General features: G+C 43.7%; 1 protein-coding gene across 3 annotated transcripts in view; it reads right to left on the bottom strand.

Annotated features, from left to right (window-relative positions):
* The window catches only part of CHCHD3 (coiled-coil-helix-coiled-coil-helix domain containing 3), a 316,341-nt gene extending 314,704 nt beyond the window's left edge, over positions 1–1,637 (bottom strand). The window contains exon 1 of one of the 3 annotated variants that reach the window (XR_016394280.1): positions 1,383–1,637. Coding sequence is in view for 2 of the 3 variants with exons in the window: in XM_089917385.1 (XP_089773511.1) it covers positions 1,383–1,463 (81 nt within the window). In the remaining variant the exon portion in view is untranslated. The remainder of the gene's footprint in view (positions 1–1,382) is intronic. The other 2 variants (XM_089917385.1, XM_022580882.3) reach the window with 2 other exon arrangements.
* Positions 1,638–18,966: the final 17,329 nt, after the last annotated feature.

Here is an 18,966-nt window from a genome sequence, read left to right as displayed (position 1 = left end):
ATATATAGTAGTGTGTATATGTGGCACACTCTTATTCTTACGAGTGATGGCATAAATGTTAGACAACTGGGCATATCTGGAATGTCTTCCTCAGCCAAGCTGAACTAACCTATCTGCAATTCAACCCTGAAGTGTGGGCTTCATCAGCACTATGCTTCAATCAACTGAGCTGAAAACACTGGCTCACTCATGACACTGAGACTTCCCCTCAGGAGAAACAAAAGGACTGTTTCAAGCTGAGAAAAATATAAAGATCAGCTTAAAAACATCTAGGGCTTCCCTGGTGGCACAGTGGTTGAGAGTCCGCTTGCCGATGCAGGGGACACGGGTTCGTGCCCCGGTCGGGAAGATCCCACATGCCGCAGAGCGGCTGCGCCCGTGAGCCATGGCCACTGGGCCTGCGCGTCCGGAGCCTGTGCTCCGCAACGGGAGAGGCCACAACAGTGAGAGGTCCGCGTACCGCAAAAAAAAAACTTTCTGAGGTCAAATTGCTTTATTTACTAGGATCAGGCATCATACTTCCAAAAATGTGAGGCTCCAAACTCAGGCGCAGCAGAGAGTGTGTTAATGAAATTAGTGCTGGTATGCTGACACCCTAGAGAAAAATCAAGTTTTCAGTTGATGTATCAAGCATATTCAGGGAGCATTTAAAAATTCTCTCCAATGTCTTGGACAGAACAAAGTGTACTACTCCTAGTGGTACGAAAACTTGCAATCCTATCTCAAGTCCTATCAGGCTGGCAGACCCTAGTCTTGAAGCCACTGGGCCTAGTCCAAAACTTAGGCACAGCAGGCCACAGAGGAGGGGCCTGGAAAAGACAAGATGTCAAGTGAAAGAAAAGTGAAGGAGGGAGAACGAGAAGTCACCCGAGGCAGGGCCGAAAAGTGTGTGTGTGTCGGGGGAATGGGTGCTGTCAGTGGGAGAGTACTAAACAACAGAGTAGATAAAGGGTTCCTTAAAAGGCCAGTTCATCCTGAGAGAGGCCTTGTGGGCAGTGCAAAAGCAGGCTTTGGATCCTGAACCCAGGAGAAGACAGACAAGCCCCATTTCACAGATGGGTACAGTGAGGAAGGGGTTTCAAATAAAGTCCCACAACTACTGAGCAATACAGTCTACACTGGACTGTGAGCCCTTGGAGGGTCTAAAGCAACCTGGCATCCGCCAGCCGCCCCAGCGCAGTGCTCAGCACTTGGCCCACAACCAGCAAATATCTCTGAATGGATGTCCCACGTTTTGAAAAACTTCAAACTTCTTTGCAAAGAACTCAGCTTCAGGCCGGACAACACTGGGGGGCCGGACGGAGGACACCAGGCTGAGCGGAACCCGGAAAGGCCAGGTCCGAGTCCGAGTACTGGCCCTCCGCCTGCCCACTGTCACTCACCCGGATGCCCTTCACCACGGTAATGTTCTCATTCTCGTCCGCCTCGAAAGTGACCCGGCGGGTGCTGGCCGTCCCGCCCATGGCTTCTGTTTCTGCGCCCGCAGACACCTAGCGCGGACCCACAAGCACCACAGGCCCCACGCGCACAGAAGCGCGTGGTCAGGCCCGGACTCTAGCTTTCCACAGGAGGAGCAAGGCCACGACCCCAAGAAGCAAGGAGAAGCCGCCGGTCGTGAGCTCCCGCCTCCTCCGGTCACGCGCCACAACAAAGGTGCCTCCGATTGGTCGAGGATATGAATGCCCCGCCTCTCTCCGGGAGGGGCGCTAGGATTGGTTGGCGCGGACCCGGATGCTATGGCAACAAGTGGTTCCTGACAAGGTTCCCGGAGCCCACTGGGTGTATTGGGAATTGTAGTCTTGATCTGGTACGATGGGTGCTGGTATTTTCTCGTCTTTATACCGTGAGCGCCAGAGGAGCATCGCCTTCTGGGAGTTGTGATCTTGACTGCAGAAACGGCATCTAACTGGGCAACTTTCAAGGAAGTTCATTCATCTGACAAAGCACGCTTTGAGGATAGTATTCTAGAAGTTTAGGCCAGCGAGTTAGAAGATGTAATCTCTTTCCTAAAGGAACTCACCGTTTAATGAGGGAGATGCACTCTCCCAATAGAGCCATTCCTAGATTCCTGTAAACAAATCCCCGAGGCAAAACGTAGCCTTTATTTTAGTCTTAGCCAGTAAAATATACAAAAAAAAAAAAAAAAACCACCACTGCATTTGGCCTGTGGCTTTATTTCATGAACTATGTACTTTTTCTTTTTTGTAAAGTAAAATTTTAAATATGGTTTTCAAATCTGCATGTGAGAAAACAGAGAAAATTATTTATTAGCACCAAGCATGCAGAACATTCACTTTTGTGTGTCTCCTTCCACCTCAGTTACATAAGCTAGTTAAACCATAATAAGAAGAGGCAGAGAAAAGTGATTGCCAGAGATGGTGTAAATTCGTGGAGGAATTAAAACTACATCAGAAAAAGTTGAGGAGTTTTATTTTGGAAAGTGTCTAGGTTAGTATGTCACCTCTACAAGATACATAAATAATGTTTAAGTTGTCTACATACACATTTAGAAATTATTTTTTGCTAAATATTCTGTGACATGTATAAATTTACCCATATGACCTTAGTCTTACAGAGGCATATGTATTCTCTTTAGAAATAAGGTTAGTGATGGTATTAACTTCAGGTAGTCCATTTCAACATTAAAGGCAGCCAGCCACAACACAGCATGCATCCTCTTATTCCAAAGGTATACACGAAAATGCAGTCACATTGTTGAGCTCCAGTTATGTGCTGATTTATTACTATAGAAATCTTTAGGGCAGAGACTATGTCTTTTTCACCTCTGTATCCCCGGTCAGTGGCAGAGTATTGAGTTTATTACATGTCATCATTTTGTTCTTTTCAACATATACATATCCAAATTGTATGATGCTACTTTGCAGTTTTGAGACTACATGTTACTTTGTACCTGTTCTCAAGTTGTATAATATGTTTCAACCTTCTTTCTATAGGAAACTAAAAATCCCAGGAATTATGTTTTTTATTTCTTTGGGACCTCCCCTCCACAAATATACCCTCCTAATTATACCCCAATATATAGCATGTATTGGAGGTTCTACATAAAACAGATGCACAATAAATTCTTACCAAAATAACTAATTACAAAGAAAGAGTTCCTTGGAGGGAGTAGAGAGATGAAGGAACAGCTAGTTACCTTGAATATACTTATCTCCTTAAAATATTAAATGAGTTCTTTCAACCAAATAAAGATGATGTAGGCTAATCATGAGAAGGTAGTGATGAGAAGGTAGTACATAATACAGAAACATGTAAGTGGTCTTATCAGGCAATCTAAAAATACTTTAGATATACAATAAAGTATTTTTAACTGTAGTGGATTTTGAAAGTCCTCATCACAAGAAAAAAAAGGTGTAACGATCTATGGGGACCAGAACTTAGCTAGACTTACTGTGCTGATCATTTCACAATATAGACAAATATTATGTTGTACCCCTCAAAATAATATAACGTTGCATGTCAGTTATACCTCAATTTTTAAATTTTAAAAATTAAAATACTAGAATCCATAATCCATTCCAATCAACATTACAAAGAAACCCTCTGAATTAAAAAAAAAATCTTATCTTGGATAAACGCCTACTATAACCATAGTATTCTATCCATATTAATTACAAAGCCAGGCCATTCCTACAGCCCCTTCTAAAGAAAACTTCTTGAGGTACCCAGAACCTGTGGTCTCCCTTTCTCTCTGGTCACAGCTTATTAGTGATCATCTAACCCAAAGGCAGCGTATATTAGCCAGAGAATTATGAGCTAGAATGTGAAGCTTTGCCCAAACAAAAATCATAGCTAACACTTGAGACAATCAGATTCTCTGTATCTTTTTTCTTTCTTGCCTCTATTTAAACTTGAAAATTCAGAGCACAGAAAAAAATAACAAAGAGAGAAGCTGTGATACTGAGTCAGACCATGAGGCAAACTAAAGATAGGTGGAAACAGAAATTGTAAGGATAATTAAAGGTATCCATATTGGAAAATAAGTACAACTATCTCTATTTACAGATAATGACATTGTAAATAGAAAAGTCACAAGAAATCCACTAAAGTCTATTGGAACTAATTTTTTAAAAGTTCAGCAAGGGGCTTCCCTGGTGGTGCAGTGGTTGAGAGTCCGCCTGCCAATGCAGGGGACACCGGTTCGTGCCCCGGTCAGGGAAGATCCCACATGCCGTGGAGTGGCTGGGCCCGTGAGCCATGGCCGCTGGGCCTGCACGTCCGGAGCCTGTGCTCCGCAGTGGGAGAGGCCACAACAGTGAGAGGCCCACGTACCGCAAAAAAAAAAAAAAAAAAGGTTCAGCAAGATTGTAGGATAGAGGGGCAACATACAAGAATCAACTGTATTTCTATATACTAGCAATTAACAAGTCAAAATTAAGAAAACAATTTCATTTATACTAGCATAAAAAACCATCTCAAATGTTCATTAACCAATGACTGGATAAAGGAAATGTATATCCAGACAACGGAATACTATACAGCAATAAAAAGGACTGAAGTACTGGCGTATGCTACAATATGCATGAACATTAACAACATTATGCCAAGTGAAAGGGCAGACACAAAAGACCACATACTGTATGATTCCATTTAAATGAAATGTCCAGAATAGGCAAATCTATAGAAAATGAAACCGATTGGACTTGTCAAAGGCAGGGAAGGGGTGAGATGGGGAGTGACTTCTGGTTGGTGCAAAGTTTCTTTTTTGGGGGGTGATAAAAATGTCCTTAGATTTTAGTGATGACTGTACAAATCCATAAATATACTAACATTCATTAAATTGCACACTTAAAATGGATGAACTGTATAATATGTGAATTACGTGTCAATAAAGCTGTTAAAGAATGTATAGCTATCCAAATGTGATAGAAATATATTTATTATTCAACAAAGTCCAAAATGGGGGTGGAGGTTAAAGAAAAAGAAAGAAACTGTGGGAAGCTTCAAGATGTTGAAAAATAAGCCAATCAAAAGAGAGACTAGAATAAAACAGACCTTCAAGGGACTTCCCTGGCAGTCCAGTGTTTAAGACTCCGGCTTCCACTGCAGGGGTGTGGGTTTGATCCCTGGCCAGATAACTAAGATCCCACATGCCACTGGGTGTGGCCAAAATGAACAAACAAGCAAAAAGAATTAGCTTAATGTCCTACAAGTAACAGAGTACTGTAGTGAAGACCCACAAGTCCAGAAGCTTCTAGGATTGCCTGGGATTCAGAAAGGCCTTCCAACTGCAGTTTTTGTAATGGCTGGCTCAATCAAAACACCTAGTCTTCTTCAGGCCCAGCTGTTCCATGTTTCGTAGGTTCTGGGGCATCTTACCAAGGAATCTTCCTAATCACGTGAGGACTACTCAAATATCTACAATAATAAAACATATTTTCTTCAGTCTCGGGCCATGAAACCAGCACTCCAAGTAAAAACATTGGATGTACACAGTTTACTTGGATGCCATGTGGAGAACTAGTTTGATTCTTCATCAATCTTAGTTTGACCATCAAGCAATATTACCTTCATCCTGAGCGATTTCTTACTTTTCCACCATGCTGAACCTTTGGAATTAATGCTGCAGATAAACAAAAAACAAACAAACAAATAAATGCTTTTGCTGTCAAAATTCCAATCATCCCTAATGGCCCCCCTCCCCTGAAAACAAATCCACCCAGTCTTCCAAATCACTGTCACAAACAAAACTCCAGAAGGAAGAAGGTTTGTACTACATACTTTTCAATCCCAACTTTAAACAAAAAGTTGCAGAAGGAGAAATCCTGGTGTACAGGATTGTATGTATTGACTGTAGTACAATCAATATAAGGACATTCCGAAAATATGGACTAAAACTTATCTCACAAGCCATAACAGGACATCAGCCTTAAAGCCTTCCCAACCAAATATTGTATGTAGAATCATATAAAAAACAGTGAAATCCTAAAATAGTGGTTCTCAACGTACGTGGAAGCTGGGGCACAAGTGTGCTTACGTGACATATTTTGAGTGCAAGAATTTAGGGCAGCACACTTGAAAAGATTATAAAACCCAAAATAGCATGAAACAAGTCAGCATTACAATTACAAGGCATTCACAGGTACAGTATAACAATGTTTCTCTGTATCTCTGAAAGTATCCACAGTAATGGCACAAATCACGTGGTCTCCCTTTAGTATCCCATCACTGTTGAAGTAAAACCGATTACTGCACTACCCATGCATCTAGTAAAATCGTGAGTCTTAATAGTACCCTTTGCCATTAATTTCTTGTTCACAATAAATTGTATACGCTGTGCCACGTTGTGTCATAGGGTAGACTCTGGTGAGCAACCTGCTTAACAGATACATATACAGTTAAAATAAATTTTACACATGGACTGTAACTTGGCAATGCACCAAGATTTCCTGGTACCTTTGGCATAGAGATTATTCTAGAATAAAGTCTCAACAAATTTATAGCAGTTTTCTAAAAGGCCGTTCTCTGCCATTTCCTGGACAGTCTTCTGTTATACTGTTTTCATTTTCATGTTTTTTCTCCTCATCCTACGTTCATCAGAATATAGTGGCTAAGATACTGAGGGTTGCTATCTGGGCATTGGAGGAGAAATGCCCAGGGAGTGAGAGACCAACCCATCCTAGCTCCTGTCTTGTCTACTCTCAAGCCCGGCAAGGGTCCCAGGGCCCTTGATTTCCTTTGTGTTGGATTTGGAGTGATCATCTCTGACAAGCAGAGCCCAAGTCAGAAGAGGCTCATTTCTCATCTCTAATCCTTAAATAGACACAAATATCCCATCTGTCATCTCTCCCGAATGGCTCCTCTGGCCTTGATGAATTTTCAAACCATTTTTATTTGAGAGCACAGGGACATTCTCCTAACCTTTTAACAATACCTACCTGTCATGGATCTTGAGAGATTTCTGAAATGCAGGCTGTTAGCCTCTTTACTTCCAAATAAAAAATGCTTGAAATGCATCAAGGTTACATGAGCACTTCTGCTATGATGTTGGACAGGCAGAGAAATGCCTGTTTATTGATGCTAGTGGTACAGAAATGTCCCTAAGTACATATTCTACAAAGTGGTCCTCACCCGCAAGTGTTGTCTTCTTTGGTTCCAATTTTGCCCCGGCTCAGAGAGGCACCCAAGGAGGGCACTTCAAGAGCACCTCAACTCCAGTGAAACTCTGTTCTACTCACATCTTCCAAAGCACAGGGTATCCCACCCTCAGGCTGGAACAAGAGTCTGGACAATGCAATTCATTTATTAGGAGTCACAGGATTTTCAAGTGGAAGTGGCCTGGACAGCCATCTAATCTTCCTCTTTGTTTCTCAGAGAGGCTGAGTTGCTCAAGACCACACAGCTGCCTTACATCAGAGCCTGAGAGTATTCCAGATCTCTAGTCATTCAGTTTAGTACTTTGCCACCACCTCGTGCTGCTCTCCCATGAGAAAGTACCCTCACGAGCCTCACATGCTAGGCTCTGATGCCCAGTACGAGATATTGCAGTGGACGCTGGAACCATGGCAACCGAGATTATTAAGCAGAGATGGGGAGGGACAGTGCACAGCTGTGAGATGGTGATGCAGGTGTCCAACACAGAGGTGGCTTAAGCCTAGCATGAATAATTATACCTTCCCAGTGTAAATATTAGAGGCTTCATCCTTTCATTTGCTAGTCATGCACTAGCTAATGACCCAGCAAATCCACTCCTATGAATATACACAACAGACATGAATGTTTATGTCTCCCAAAAGACACAAACAGAAATATTCATTGCAGCTTTATTCACAAGAGCCCTAAATGTCCATCAGCTTTAGAATGGATAAATAAATTGTGGTATATTCATTCCATGGAATGCTATACTACAATGAAAAACCACAAACTATTGCTTCCTTGTATCTTGTAGGTGGGGATTGTGTCTTATTCAACTTCCTATTGCACCTATCTGGAGTCCGCTGCCTCTGATGTATGTTTGTTAAATGATTAATTAACGTAAACCAAGCACATTCTCCTGTATAGAGAGCCAGTATAATGCAGTGGAGTCAGAAACCTTAGGCTCTCACCCCAACTTTGTGATTTGTAAAGGGACACCTAAAGTGGGACCTTGGATCGAACTTTTAATTTCTCTAATTCTTGGTTTTCTCATCTCTAAAAATGAATAATACCTCCATAATCTAAATTAACGGTAATATACAAATAACCTTACAGGTTATGAAGATTTCAGGAGAATTTGTGTGTGTGTGTGTGTGTGTGTGTGTGTGTGTGTGTTTTTATTTTTTGCGGTACGCGGGCCTCTCACTGTTGTGGCCTCTCCCGTTGCGGAGCACAGGCTCCGGATGCGCAGGCTCAGCGGCCATGGCTCACGGGCCCAGCCGCTGCGCGGCATGCAGGATCTTCCCGGACCGGGGCACGAACCCATGTCCCCTGCATCGGCAGGTGGACTCTCAACCACTGCGCCACCAGGGAAGCCCAGAATTTTTAAATTAAGTGTAAAAGTAGTTTGGAAAACTTCATAGAATTAAAAAAAATGGGACTTCCCTGGTGGTCCAGTGGTTAAGACTCCATGCTTCTACTGCAGGGGGTGCAGGTTCAATCCCTGGTTGGGGAACTAAGATCCCACATGCTGTGGGGCGTGGTCAAAAAAAAAAAAGAATTTAAAAAAGTGACTAAGATGTGAGGATACATGTCCTCTTTTCCTCACTCTTGCCCAATAAGATACATACATGCTTGTCCTCTCTCAGTTCCCTCTTTCCTTTTTCTCCATCCCCACCCCTGGGCAGAGAGGGCTTCTCACGGGAGGCAGAGGCATGAAGACGGTGGATCTGGATCAGAAGTGCCTGAGTGGACTACAAGAGAGACCAGCAGAATAGGGAGAGGGAGAGAAGGGAAGAGAGGAAGAGCGAGCAGTGTTATAGAGGAAAGCTGTGGAGACTATAGAAATGGACATAGACACAGACACAGACACACGTAGATACAGACACAGATATATACATGCTTGTTTGTGTGTATGTGTATATATACACTGCAGAGAGGGTTCCAGGGGTTAGCTACAGAGTATGAGGGATTAGGAATTGGAGAATCAAGTGACAAGGGAGGTAAGGAAAGTCAATATATGTTTCTGTGACTATGAATTGGCTCCACTTTATTGCCTTTCACTAGATGCCAGTTGCAGTCAGCATTTTCCAGAGAAACAGAAATAGTAGGAGATAGGATGGATGGATGGATAGATAGATGATAGATACATAGATAGATAGATAGATCGATAGATGTTTATTTCAAGGAATTGGCTTACGTGGGGGCTGGCAAGTCTGAAATCTGAAGGATGGGCTGGCAGCCTGCGAACTCTGGGGCAGAAGCTGATGCTGTAGTTTTGAGGCAGAAATCCTTCTTCCTCAAGGAAGCCTCAGTTTTACAATTAAGGCCTTTCAACTGATGAAGTGAGACCCACCCACAATATCAAGGATCATTTCCTGTGCTTAAAGTCAACTGATTGTAGATGTTAGTCAATTCTACAAAACACTTCCACATGGACACCTTGATTAGTGTATGATTGAACAAATGGGTACGTAACCAAGCTGACACATCAAACAGACCATCACGCCGGTATGGATTGGATCTGCTTACATTTTTGTCTCTGGACTGTTTCTTGGCTGTCCTGTCCCTGAACCACATGGTGCAATGGGATTTACTGCTGTTGATGATTACAAAGCCTCGCACATACAAACAGAGAGACCAGTGCCATTCCACGGATTAAGCCGGTGCTGCGCAAAGCGTTTTTGATGATTAAAGTTGTGGGGTGAAAAAGAAAAAAAAATTGGGCAGGTGGGCATTCCGGCTCTGCCCTTAGAGGATTCCTGGGAAAGGGCCTTCTCTCTGAGGGTGGGCAAGCTGAATGTAGACATCCCAGGGGGAAGAGCTGGCCTAACGGAAGGCTGGTGTCTTGACAGAGAGCAGTCTGATGCTTGGTGTGCTGATTCGCATCCACGGTAACTTACTCAGTGCATGTGTCTGCCGGCCCAAAGGCGTTATCCGTATGTAAATAGAAACACCTCCTAAGAAGAAAGAGGGGGCCAGGAGGGACATGGGGAAGCAACCTTACTGGAGCAATGGAAAAGAGGAAGATATGCCAAAGGCTTCTGGAGCAGCCTGGTCAACTGAGGCAGAACTCTCCTGCACGCAGCATTAGTTCCGCCCTCTGGGGCGCGGAATGTAGGCTGTGTTCCCAAGGCTGCCTTCACGGTGCAGTCTGCCAGGAGGGAAGAGAGGCAGCAAGCTCCACTTCCTCTCACTCAAGCCCTGCATCATCAAGCGCCAATGGACTGTGGAAGCCCTCTTTGACTTCCCGGAATAGAAGCATTCCTGGATGGGGAAGCAGTCCTCCAGATACCCCTTCCCAAGTTACACGTTGTAAACTGAATCCTGAGCATGGAAAATACAAGCCTGGCCAGCCCACAAATCACTTTTACTGATCCCTGAAAGAAACCTCCAGTAAACCTCAGGCAGCGATCTGCAAGTCTGAAGGCACAGCTACAAAAACACAAGGTGAGGAAGGTGACATACAAAGGCTCATTTCACTCAGGCAGCATCTCTCTTTCTTTCTTTCATGGATCATTGTGTTTGCCTCTTTGTCTGCTGTGAAGTGGAGACGTGTCTTACATCAACCCATTAGGAATTTATAGTTAATCTCGAGCTGTGTGATGAACCTTATCAGTCTCGTATAGGTACCATCTTCAAGACTGTACTGCCTGTGTGTTCCCAGAGAGGGATTCAATTAGAAACAAAATCCGAGCAGGAGATGCCAGGCTTCTCCTATCACGATATTAAATAGTTATTGAACAGCAGGAGGAAGAATTCTTATCAACTTCCCCCTTCCTCTTTTACTTCATTTCTTCTGCTCTGCCTTTCAAAGCTGGGATGGGGTGCTGACACCTAGTTCTCACCATCTGCCATCCCCAGTTTCTGTCTCCTCCCAGGTTAAAGTGGACTCCAGTACCAGAGCCCTTCTGACTGGAAGAGGAAGTGTACCAACTGCCACAGCCCTGATTTTATACTGTGACTGTCACAGACTGAATTTTCCAAAAACGGCCACAGCAATATTTCCGATATTTATATTCCCACGTGCTTTTTTTCCCCAGAGTTTTAACACTCTCTATTAAGAAGGGGGATCTACTTCCTCTCCCCTTGAACCTGGTTGGGACTTTGCAATGAATGAATAGAACAAAACAGCCTCAGTGAACAGGATGCAACAGAGGAGATGCTATAGGACTTCTGAGGCTAGGTCATCAAAAGCACCATAGGCTCTGCTTGGCCCTCTCTTTCTCGAGATGTTGATCCATGGAGCCCAGCCGCCATGCTGTGCAGAAGCCCAGGTCTCATGGAGAGGCCACATAAGGTTGTTCCAGCTGACGGTACCAACTAACTTCCCAGCTTCCAGCTAGCATCACTCTCCAGACATGGGAGTGAGTGACTTCAGACGAGCCCGGCTTATGCTGAATGGAGCAGAGGTGAGCTTCCACACCTGAGCCCTGCCCAAATTACAGATCAGTGAGCAAAATGAACATTGTATGGCTTTTAGACTCCTCTCTCACTGAGTCAGTCTCCTCCAGGCCAATCGAAGACTTGGTTCCCCTAAGGCTGCTTCCTGTGACTGTTAAGGCCTCCCCACAATGGCTTAGTCTAAAGGCTGGGCTCTTGTACCCTTCCATCCTTCTCACGTCTAATCACTTACCCTGCTGAGTAACTCAGCCTCCCTGAGGACTGGAGCTTGCCCCTGGACTCTGCCTGGTACCAAGGAACTTAGCTTGCTTGCTTTGTTCTGACCCGTTTGCTTTGGGATGGAGACTTGCCTCTGTGCAGTCCAGCCCTGCATCACAGCCACCTTATCACATTGTGTGACCACAGCCCTGGTGCCCGCCTGACCACTCACTGGCCCTGGCAAGCCTGGCTTTCTCAGAAGCCCTTGTGACAACAGTAGCCTGAGCAGGACTGGGTATACCATGCCCGAGCATGTTTCTTGCCAGGTGAGAACACCTCAGGACTGGGCTTTGCAGATGGGCCAACTCCCCAGGTCATGGGGTTATTCTCTTATCAGGTCCCCAGGGACTCCTCCTTTCCGGACCCAGATTGTGTCAAGTATTTAGATCACCCTTCAATAACTGCTAGTATATAAGTAGAGGGTGATTTGGGGGGAAATACGAGTAAACAAGTTCATATTCCACTAGGAGTTCTGATCAAAGCAAAAGTTCTCAGAGGGACAGAAATTTGAAATTATTATCTAATCTTTCAATTCGAAAGTAGGATTTGGAGGCTTAAGTACAGTTAACAAGATGGAAAAATATATATTCTTTCAGCTGCTGGTTAGCAAATTTATCTCCATGGAAAAAAACACTTTGGTTGGAAAAATCCCACCACTTGATGTACACAAATTCCAGAGGCATTCACATTGGCTGAAGCCAAGGTTTCAGAGAAGGCTGAAAAACTACTTTGTGTAAGACAAGGACAGACATTTTTGCTCCCAAATGGAGCAAAAGAAACACCCTTTTAAGTCCTGTCAATCCATTCATTTCTTTTATCCTTTGAAACTTGAGGTAGGGATTTCCTGATCAAATAGTACTTTCTCTTTAAAAATATTATCTTCATGCTAAGCATTTCTTGCTCTCTTTCTACAAAGTGATCGTATTCTGATGAATACATCACAATTGCATTGCTAATTTCTTTATCTGTCCCTACAAAACTTTAGCTCTCCAAAGCAGCCTTAAAATTTAAGTGGCTATGAAGTGCCCGGTACTGTTGGGTGCCAAAGAGAGGGTTCTACCTAGTCTGGTGGCTTTCTGTTTCGCTAAGCATTAATGTGCACCAGAATCACCTGGATACTTCTTAAACGTGTAAATATCTGGCTCCCCCCCTCCACCTCCCCAGAGACAGTGATTCATGTTAGGTTTGGGGTGGGTCCCCAGGCATCTGCCTTTTTTATAAGCATCCCTAGTGATTCTGATACAGTGCTCTAAGACCCACACTGCTGCTCCAATGTTAATATCTCCGTGGTGGGCTTTCTGCCTTCCATTGCTGGGAACCGTCATCTTGTAGAGTTTGACATTCCCCCATCACTTTGCTTTTCAGTATTAACTATTTCCCCAATGTACGTAATGACTTAAGACTCAATTTTTACTTTTTCCTATATGTCCACAAGGTCCAACCTTGAGCTAGGGATAGGTTTGGAGGTGCAAGATGTTAGACCGGCTGGTGTTTAAAGTCTAAATCAGAATCTAATTTTGTGCAAGGTGTAATGTTCGTTTACTAAAAGCAGCTTAGAGATTCTGAGCTGCGAAATATCATGTGAAGGGGAAATATAAAATCCATCGTGGAAGGAGTGAATTAACGTATTCTTTTCTTAAACGTCTCCCTCTATTTCATTAAAGCGTAGTTTTAATGCTGAAGAAAAAGAGGCATGAGTCCTGTTTAGCTAAACAGTCATTGCTAAAAGCATCATGCTAGGATGTTTCATCTGCAACCCCTCACCTCCCCACCTCCGGCTCCTCTCAACTCATGTGAATAAGCAGGTTGGCAGAGACGCACCTTCAAGACTGAAAAAGTCGTAATATCCTGATTCAAGACCTCATAGCTACGGAATTTATTGTCTTACCACTGGGTCAAAAAAAGTGTGGTTTTTTTCCCCCTTCTAGTTTGACCTTCCACGAGCCCTCTACTCCTCTCAGACCTCCTGCCATAGAGCAGAAGTGAGAGGAGCTAACTGGAGTCACCAATTTCACTTCACATCCGTCCCTGGGCTTCTTAAAGATGGCAGCTAAGGTTAGAAGGGTTGGCTGTACCCTTGAACTGGAGTGAATAAAGGAGTGCAATCTCCTCCCCCTCTGATAGTAAGGTTCTGGCCACAGGAGAATGAGAAGAATTAGGAATGGATGGTCATGGACTGCCATTGGGTTTTTGCATACCTAACAGCCCTTTCTCCTTCTGGTAACAGAATTCCTCTTTTCCATGGGAAAATTCCTCCTTCACATGTGGTTGGGATAGAGTTGCCCCTGTGCCTCACCACGGAGTACCTTTCTCCCTCCCACCTGAGGCCTGAAGTGGTTGGCTCAGGGAGAGGCATACAACCCCAGGGGCTCAATCAGCAACCTCCCTGGTACTTTTCTGCCAGAGCTGCAAGAAACCTTGTTCTTCCACTGGAATTGCTAAGCCAGCTGGATGGGAACCCTGGGCTGTGGAATATCATGATTATCATCACACTGAAAGAGCCTATATGAGAGAGGGAGAGATGTATGGAGCCCTGGTGTTGTTCTTTGAGTGAGCCCTGGATGCAGCCAAGTCTGATATTGAGTCAATAAAACCCTTCCCCTGCCTTGTTTTCCCTTAGGTTAGTTGGGGACAGCTTTCCGTCACTTGCAACCCCAAAATCCCTGACTACTCAAATTGTACATTTATCCTTGGGATTTATGCCGTGGTAGAGAAAACACTGTTGACGCCCCACCCAGAGGTGCACCTTTCCAGCTAGCGTACCCATTCCCCAGCTGCCATGGAGTTATGCTAATGACATGCGTATTCCCTCGGTTGACAAAGAACATTCACCCTGAGATACCTAAGAAGTCACAACCCACCCAGGGGTCAGTCACTGACCAAACTGATACAGTCCTCCTGTCTCAAGGTGGGACCACTCTGCAGAGCAACTTATGACCCAGGGCTTTCCATGGATCCACCAAGGCTAGACTAGCTGAGGACCCTTGCTGGCTAAGCTCCGCCCCCTCCTTACCCTGCTGCACCTGCTTCCGTTCAGAGTTTTCCTGAGGAGCTCAATAAATCCTAGGCACCTGAGTCCCTGTCAGCCTTTGCTTTCAGGGAATACAACCTAAGACACACACAGTCATTTTAAACAAATTAGTTTGTGGGAATTCCCTGGAGGTCCAGTGGTTAGGACTCTGTGCTTTCACTGCAGCAGCCCGGGGTTCAAGCCCTGGTTGGGGAATTAAGATCCTGTAAGCCGTGTGGCATGGCCAAAAAAAAAAAATTAGTTTGTATTTTAATCAAAGAAATATATTACATGATTAAAAGTATGAAGGTATATGGGACTTCCCTGGCAGTCCAGTGGTTAAGATGCAGGGGGTGCAGTTTCGATCCCTGGTCAGAGAGCTAAGATCCTACATGCCTGGCAGCCAAAAACAACCAAAACATAAAACAGAAGCAATATTGTCACAAATTCAGTTAAGCCTTTAAAAATGGTCCACATCAAAAAAAAAAAAAAACGTAAAAATGTATGAAAAGGCTTTTGCTGGTTACCAGCAGTCCCCTGCCCAATCCTTCTCCACCACAGTCAGAAAGGCAATCACTCTTGATTCTAATTCCTTGAGTATTTATCTCATTGTTTTAAATAACATGCATATCCTGTTATTCCCATTTTAAACATTATCTATTGACTTCCCACAATAACAAAGGAGAATTTAGCTCATTTACACCGCTTCTGCTATCCTTCACCAGCCCCCCACGACACACCAACATCGTATATCAGAACTTTTGGTTAAATCAACAGTCGTTTTTTTATATTATAGTGACTATTATGACCTATAACCATTTTTCATCAAATTTAAGATGTCATCAGTTGTAAGACATACTATTATTTTGTATGCTACTCACAAGAAAAAAATTAAGCATGACATGCCATCAATTATATAGTGCATCCCAGTTTCAGAAATAACATGATGTGAAAAAAAAATGTTTTGTCAGTCTACCTCCCCAAACTAGAAGATCAGATCCATAAAAGCAAGCACTCGGTCTGTTTCATTCACTGCTGCAAGCACAGTAGCTGGCACACAGTGGATGTCCAAGAGGCACTTTTGGTTGAAGCTGCCAATAGTGCCAGAAAGGGCACACATCACTTTCATGCACAACTCAGCGGTCAGAACAAATCACATGGCCCTGCCCAATGGCAAGGGGACAGGAAGTGCAGGCTTCCAGGAGCCTGGAAGGAGAGCAGAGGCAGGTATTGACGAGCACTGGTGATGTCTATCATGACTACCCACTGAACATCTCCATCGCTGTGGCCCACAGGCATCCCACATTCAACAAGTCTGAGACGGAATGGGTCTTCTATCCAACCCACCATACCTGAGCCTGAACTGTGTATTTTTTTCTCTCAGCGATACATAACCACCATTCATCCCGTTTGCCCAAGCCTGAAACTTGGTGGCTACCCTCTCCCTTTCTCTTTAAATAGAACTGGTCATAAAATCTTTTTGATTCTGTTACCTTAGGATATTTTGATTTGGGTCTCCCTCTCCATCTCTAATATCATATTAGTTTCAGCCTGTCTTGCTTTTTAAAAGAGGCTTATTTTAAGCAGAGGGTAGAGTGGTGGTTACCAGGGACTGGGGTGGGAAGGGATGAAGAAAATGGGGAGATGTTGGTCCAAGGGTACAAGCTTCCAGTTATAAGATGAAGAAGTCCCCGAAATCTCATGTACAACATGGTGACTATAGTTAACAATAATACTGTACTATATACTTGAAACTTGCTAAGAGAATATATCTTAAACGTTTTCACCACAGAAAAGAAATGGTCATTATGTGACGTGATGGAGGTGTTAGCTAATCTATAGTGGTCACCATTTTGCAATATATAAGTGTATCCCATCAACATATTGTACACCTTAAACTTACACAATGTTCTGTGTCAACTATATCTCAGCAAACCTGGGGAAAAAGGCTTCTCTTGATCCCTTCAGTCTTCATGCTGCAACCCGTTCTCTCTGCAGCTGTCAGAAGTAACCTCTAAAATTCAAATAGCGAATGTCACTCCAGTGCTGTCTTGAGGCTATGGTTCAAGCTCCTTGGGGTTGTAAAGATGTTTGTCGTTCGTTCCATAAGTGAGAGATTAACCTCCTCTACTGTGAACCCTCCCAAAGCTCCGCATTTCACAGTTAAGATCCAATATCCATCCTTCCAGGGTCCCACAGGAACTAACACAGTCTGCCCCCACCAAACACCCCTCTCTCTGTCCTCACCTCCTCACCTGCCCCTTGCTTACCTGTTCCAGCCATGCTGGCCTTCTCACCGTCCCTCATATACTGCATTGGACCTTGCATTGGCTGGACCATCTACTTAGAATACTCTTTCCCCAGCTATCTGTGTGATTAACTCCCCATTTCCTTCAAACTTTTGCTCAGAAATCACCTTCTCAGCTCTTCTCACCCCATCCTCTCCCCACTTCTGATCCTATTTACTCTCCTTTTATCTTATTTTATCTTCCTCAATTTTATCTTCCTACAATACCTTCTGACATACAATTTATCTTTTTATTTTTCCTTGTTATTATTTACACTGTCTTCTCCCTACTAATCTCCATGAAGGTAGGAGACAATTGTCCATTTTGTTCACTGATGTGTCCCAAGCCCTTAAAGAGGACTAGCACATAGTAGGTGCTAAATGAATACATGAAAGATTGAAAGAACAAATCTCTATTACATTACCTTGCATGGAATACTATAATTATCAGTTGGCTTTTCTGCTGCTCCCACTCAAGTATGGATTATTTTCTTTCTATAACCCCCTATGATGCCTGATACATACATGCTCGATACCTATTTGGTGAATCTATAATGTAGGGTAAAACTGTCACTCTATTAATAAGGATACTGAGGCCCACAGGGCTTGCTCCATGTCACACAGGGAATAAACGTTGGGGCCGAAACTAGACTTTAGGTCTTCCATATCTCTGGGCTGAATCTCTCCACTACACAGCCCAACTCTACTAAAAATATTTTAAGGTGCATCTTCTCTTCCATCTATGGTGTAATTTCTTGAGACGGGGCAAGGTACCAAGCTGCTTTGAAGCTCCAATAGTGCTAGGTAGACATAATACTTATTCAATAAATATTTGTGATTTGAGTGCTCGATAAAAATATTATTATGGTTAGCATTGTTTCCACTTTTAATGACAGAAATGATAATAACCTCCCAGCAGTCTGCTTTAAATAGGTTCAAGACACTGAAATACAATTTTAACAGGGTCTTCCATCAGCTTGCTCCCCGGAGAGATGAAATGAGTTCATAATGAGATTCCTGCAATAAGTCCAAAAGCAGAGGGAATGAATACGGGGTTTTTCTGCAGTAGACACAGATGTTTCACTGGCATGTGGCCACCCATTTTTTTCTCTGCTACTCAGGCCATGGGGGGAGGGGCAGTAGGGTGAGTCCCATCCCATTGCTGAGCACCATCCTCTCTCCGGGGCATCACCTCTTCTGTTCTGGTTCAGCTGTGGTTCAGGACTGGTATAAAGAACTGATTTTTACTCCTAATAAACGTAGTGTGCTACCAGCCAATGGAACATATAGGCGTCTCAGAATCCCACACGGAATAGCAAATTGGTTAATTGCCAGAAACCACAAAAGGTTATTTTCTCAGTAAGAGATTTGTGCAAAGACTTATTGCAAGCTTCTGTTGCTAATATGTTTGACTTGCTTGATTTTAAAGCACAGGTTAATACCATCTGGTATCTTTAAGCTTTGGTGATCAAAGTGTGAGCTCAGTAGATTCTGGGCCAGAGGTGGGGGGCAAATTGAATGGGTAGGGGCAAGGTTTCATCATTTCCCTTTATGTAATTAACATATCATCAGGAAAAGCAATAGAGAAAATAGGGAAAGTTAGCCTGGATCGGAAGAGCTCTTGATAAGTTATTCTTCTTATTTTTTTTTTGATGTGGACCACTTTTAAAGTCTTTATTGAATTTGTTACAATATTGTTTCTGTTTCACGTTTTAGTTTTTTGGCCACGAGGCATAGTGGGATCTTAGATTCCCAAGGCTGGGATTGAACCCGCATCCCCTGCATTGGAAGGCGAAGTCTTAACCACTGGACCACCAGCGAAGTCCCAGCTATTCTGTTCCTGATACACTGTTCTCCATCTAGGGTCAGTCGGGAGAAGACATCCCAATGACAAACCTCCAGAATGCTGTGC

Source organism: Delphinapterus leucas, chromosome 9, assembly GCF_059928025.1.
Source record: "Delphinapterus leucas isolate spDelLeu-1000000601 "Yukka" chromosome 9, BTC_Dleu_Yukka2, whole genome shotgun sequence".
Classification (NCBI taxonomy): Eukaryota; Metazoa; Chordata; class Mammalia; order Artiodactyla; family Monodontidae; genus Delphinapterus; species Delphinapterus leucas.
This window is presented reverse-complemented; position numbering and strand designations above follow the sequence as displayed.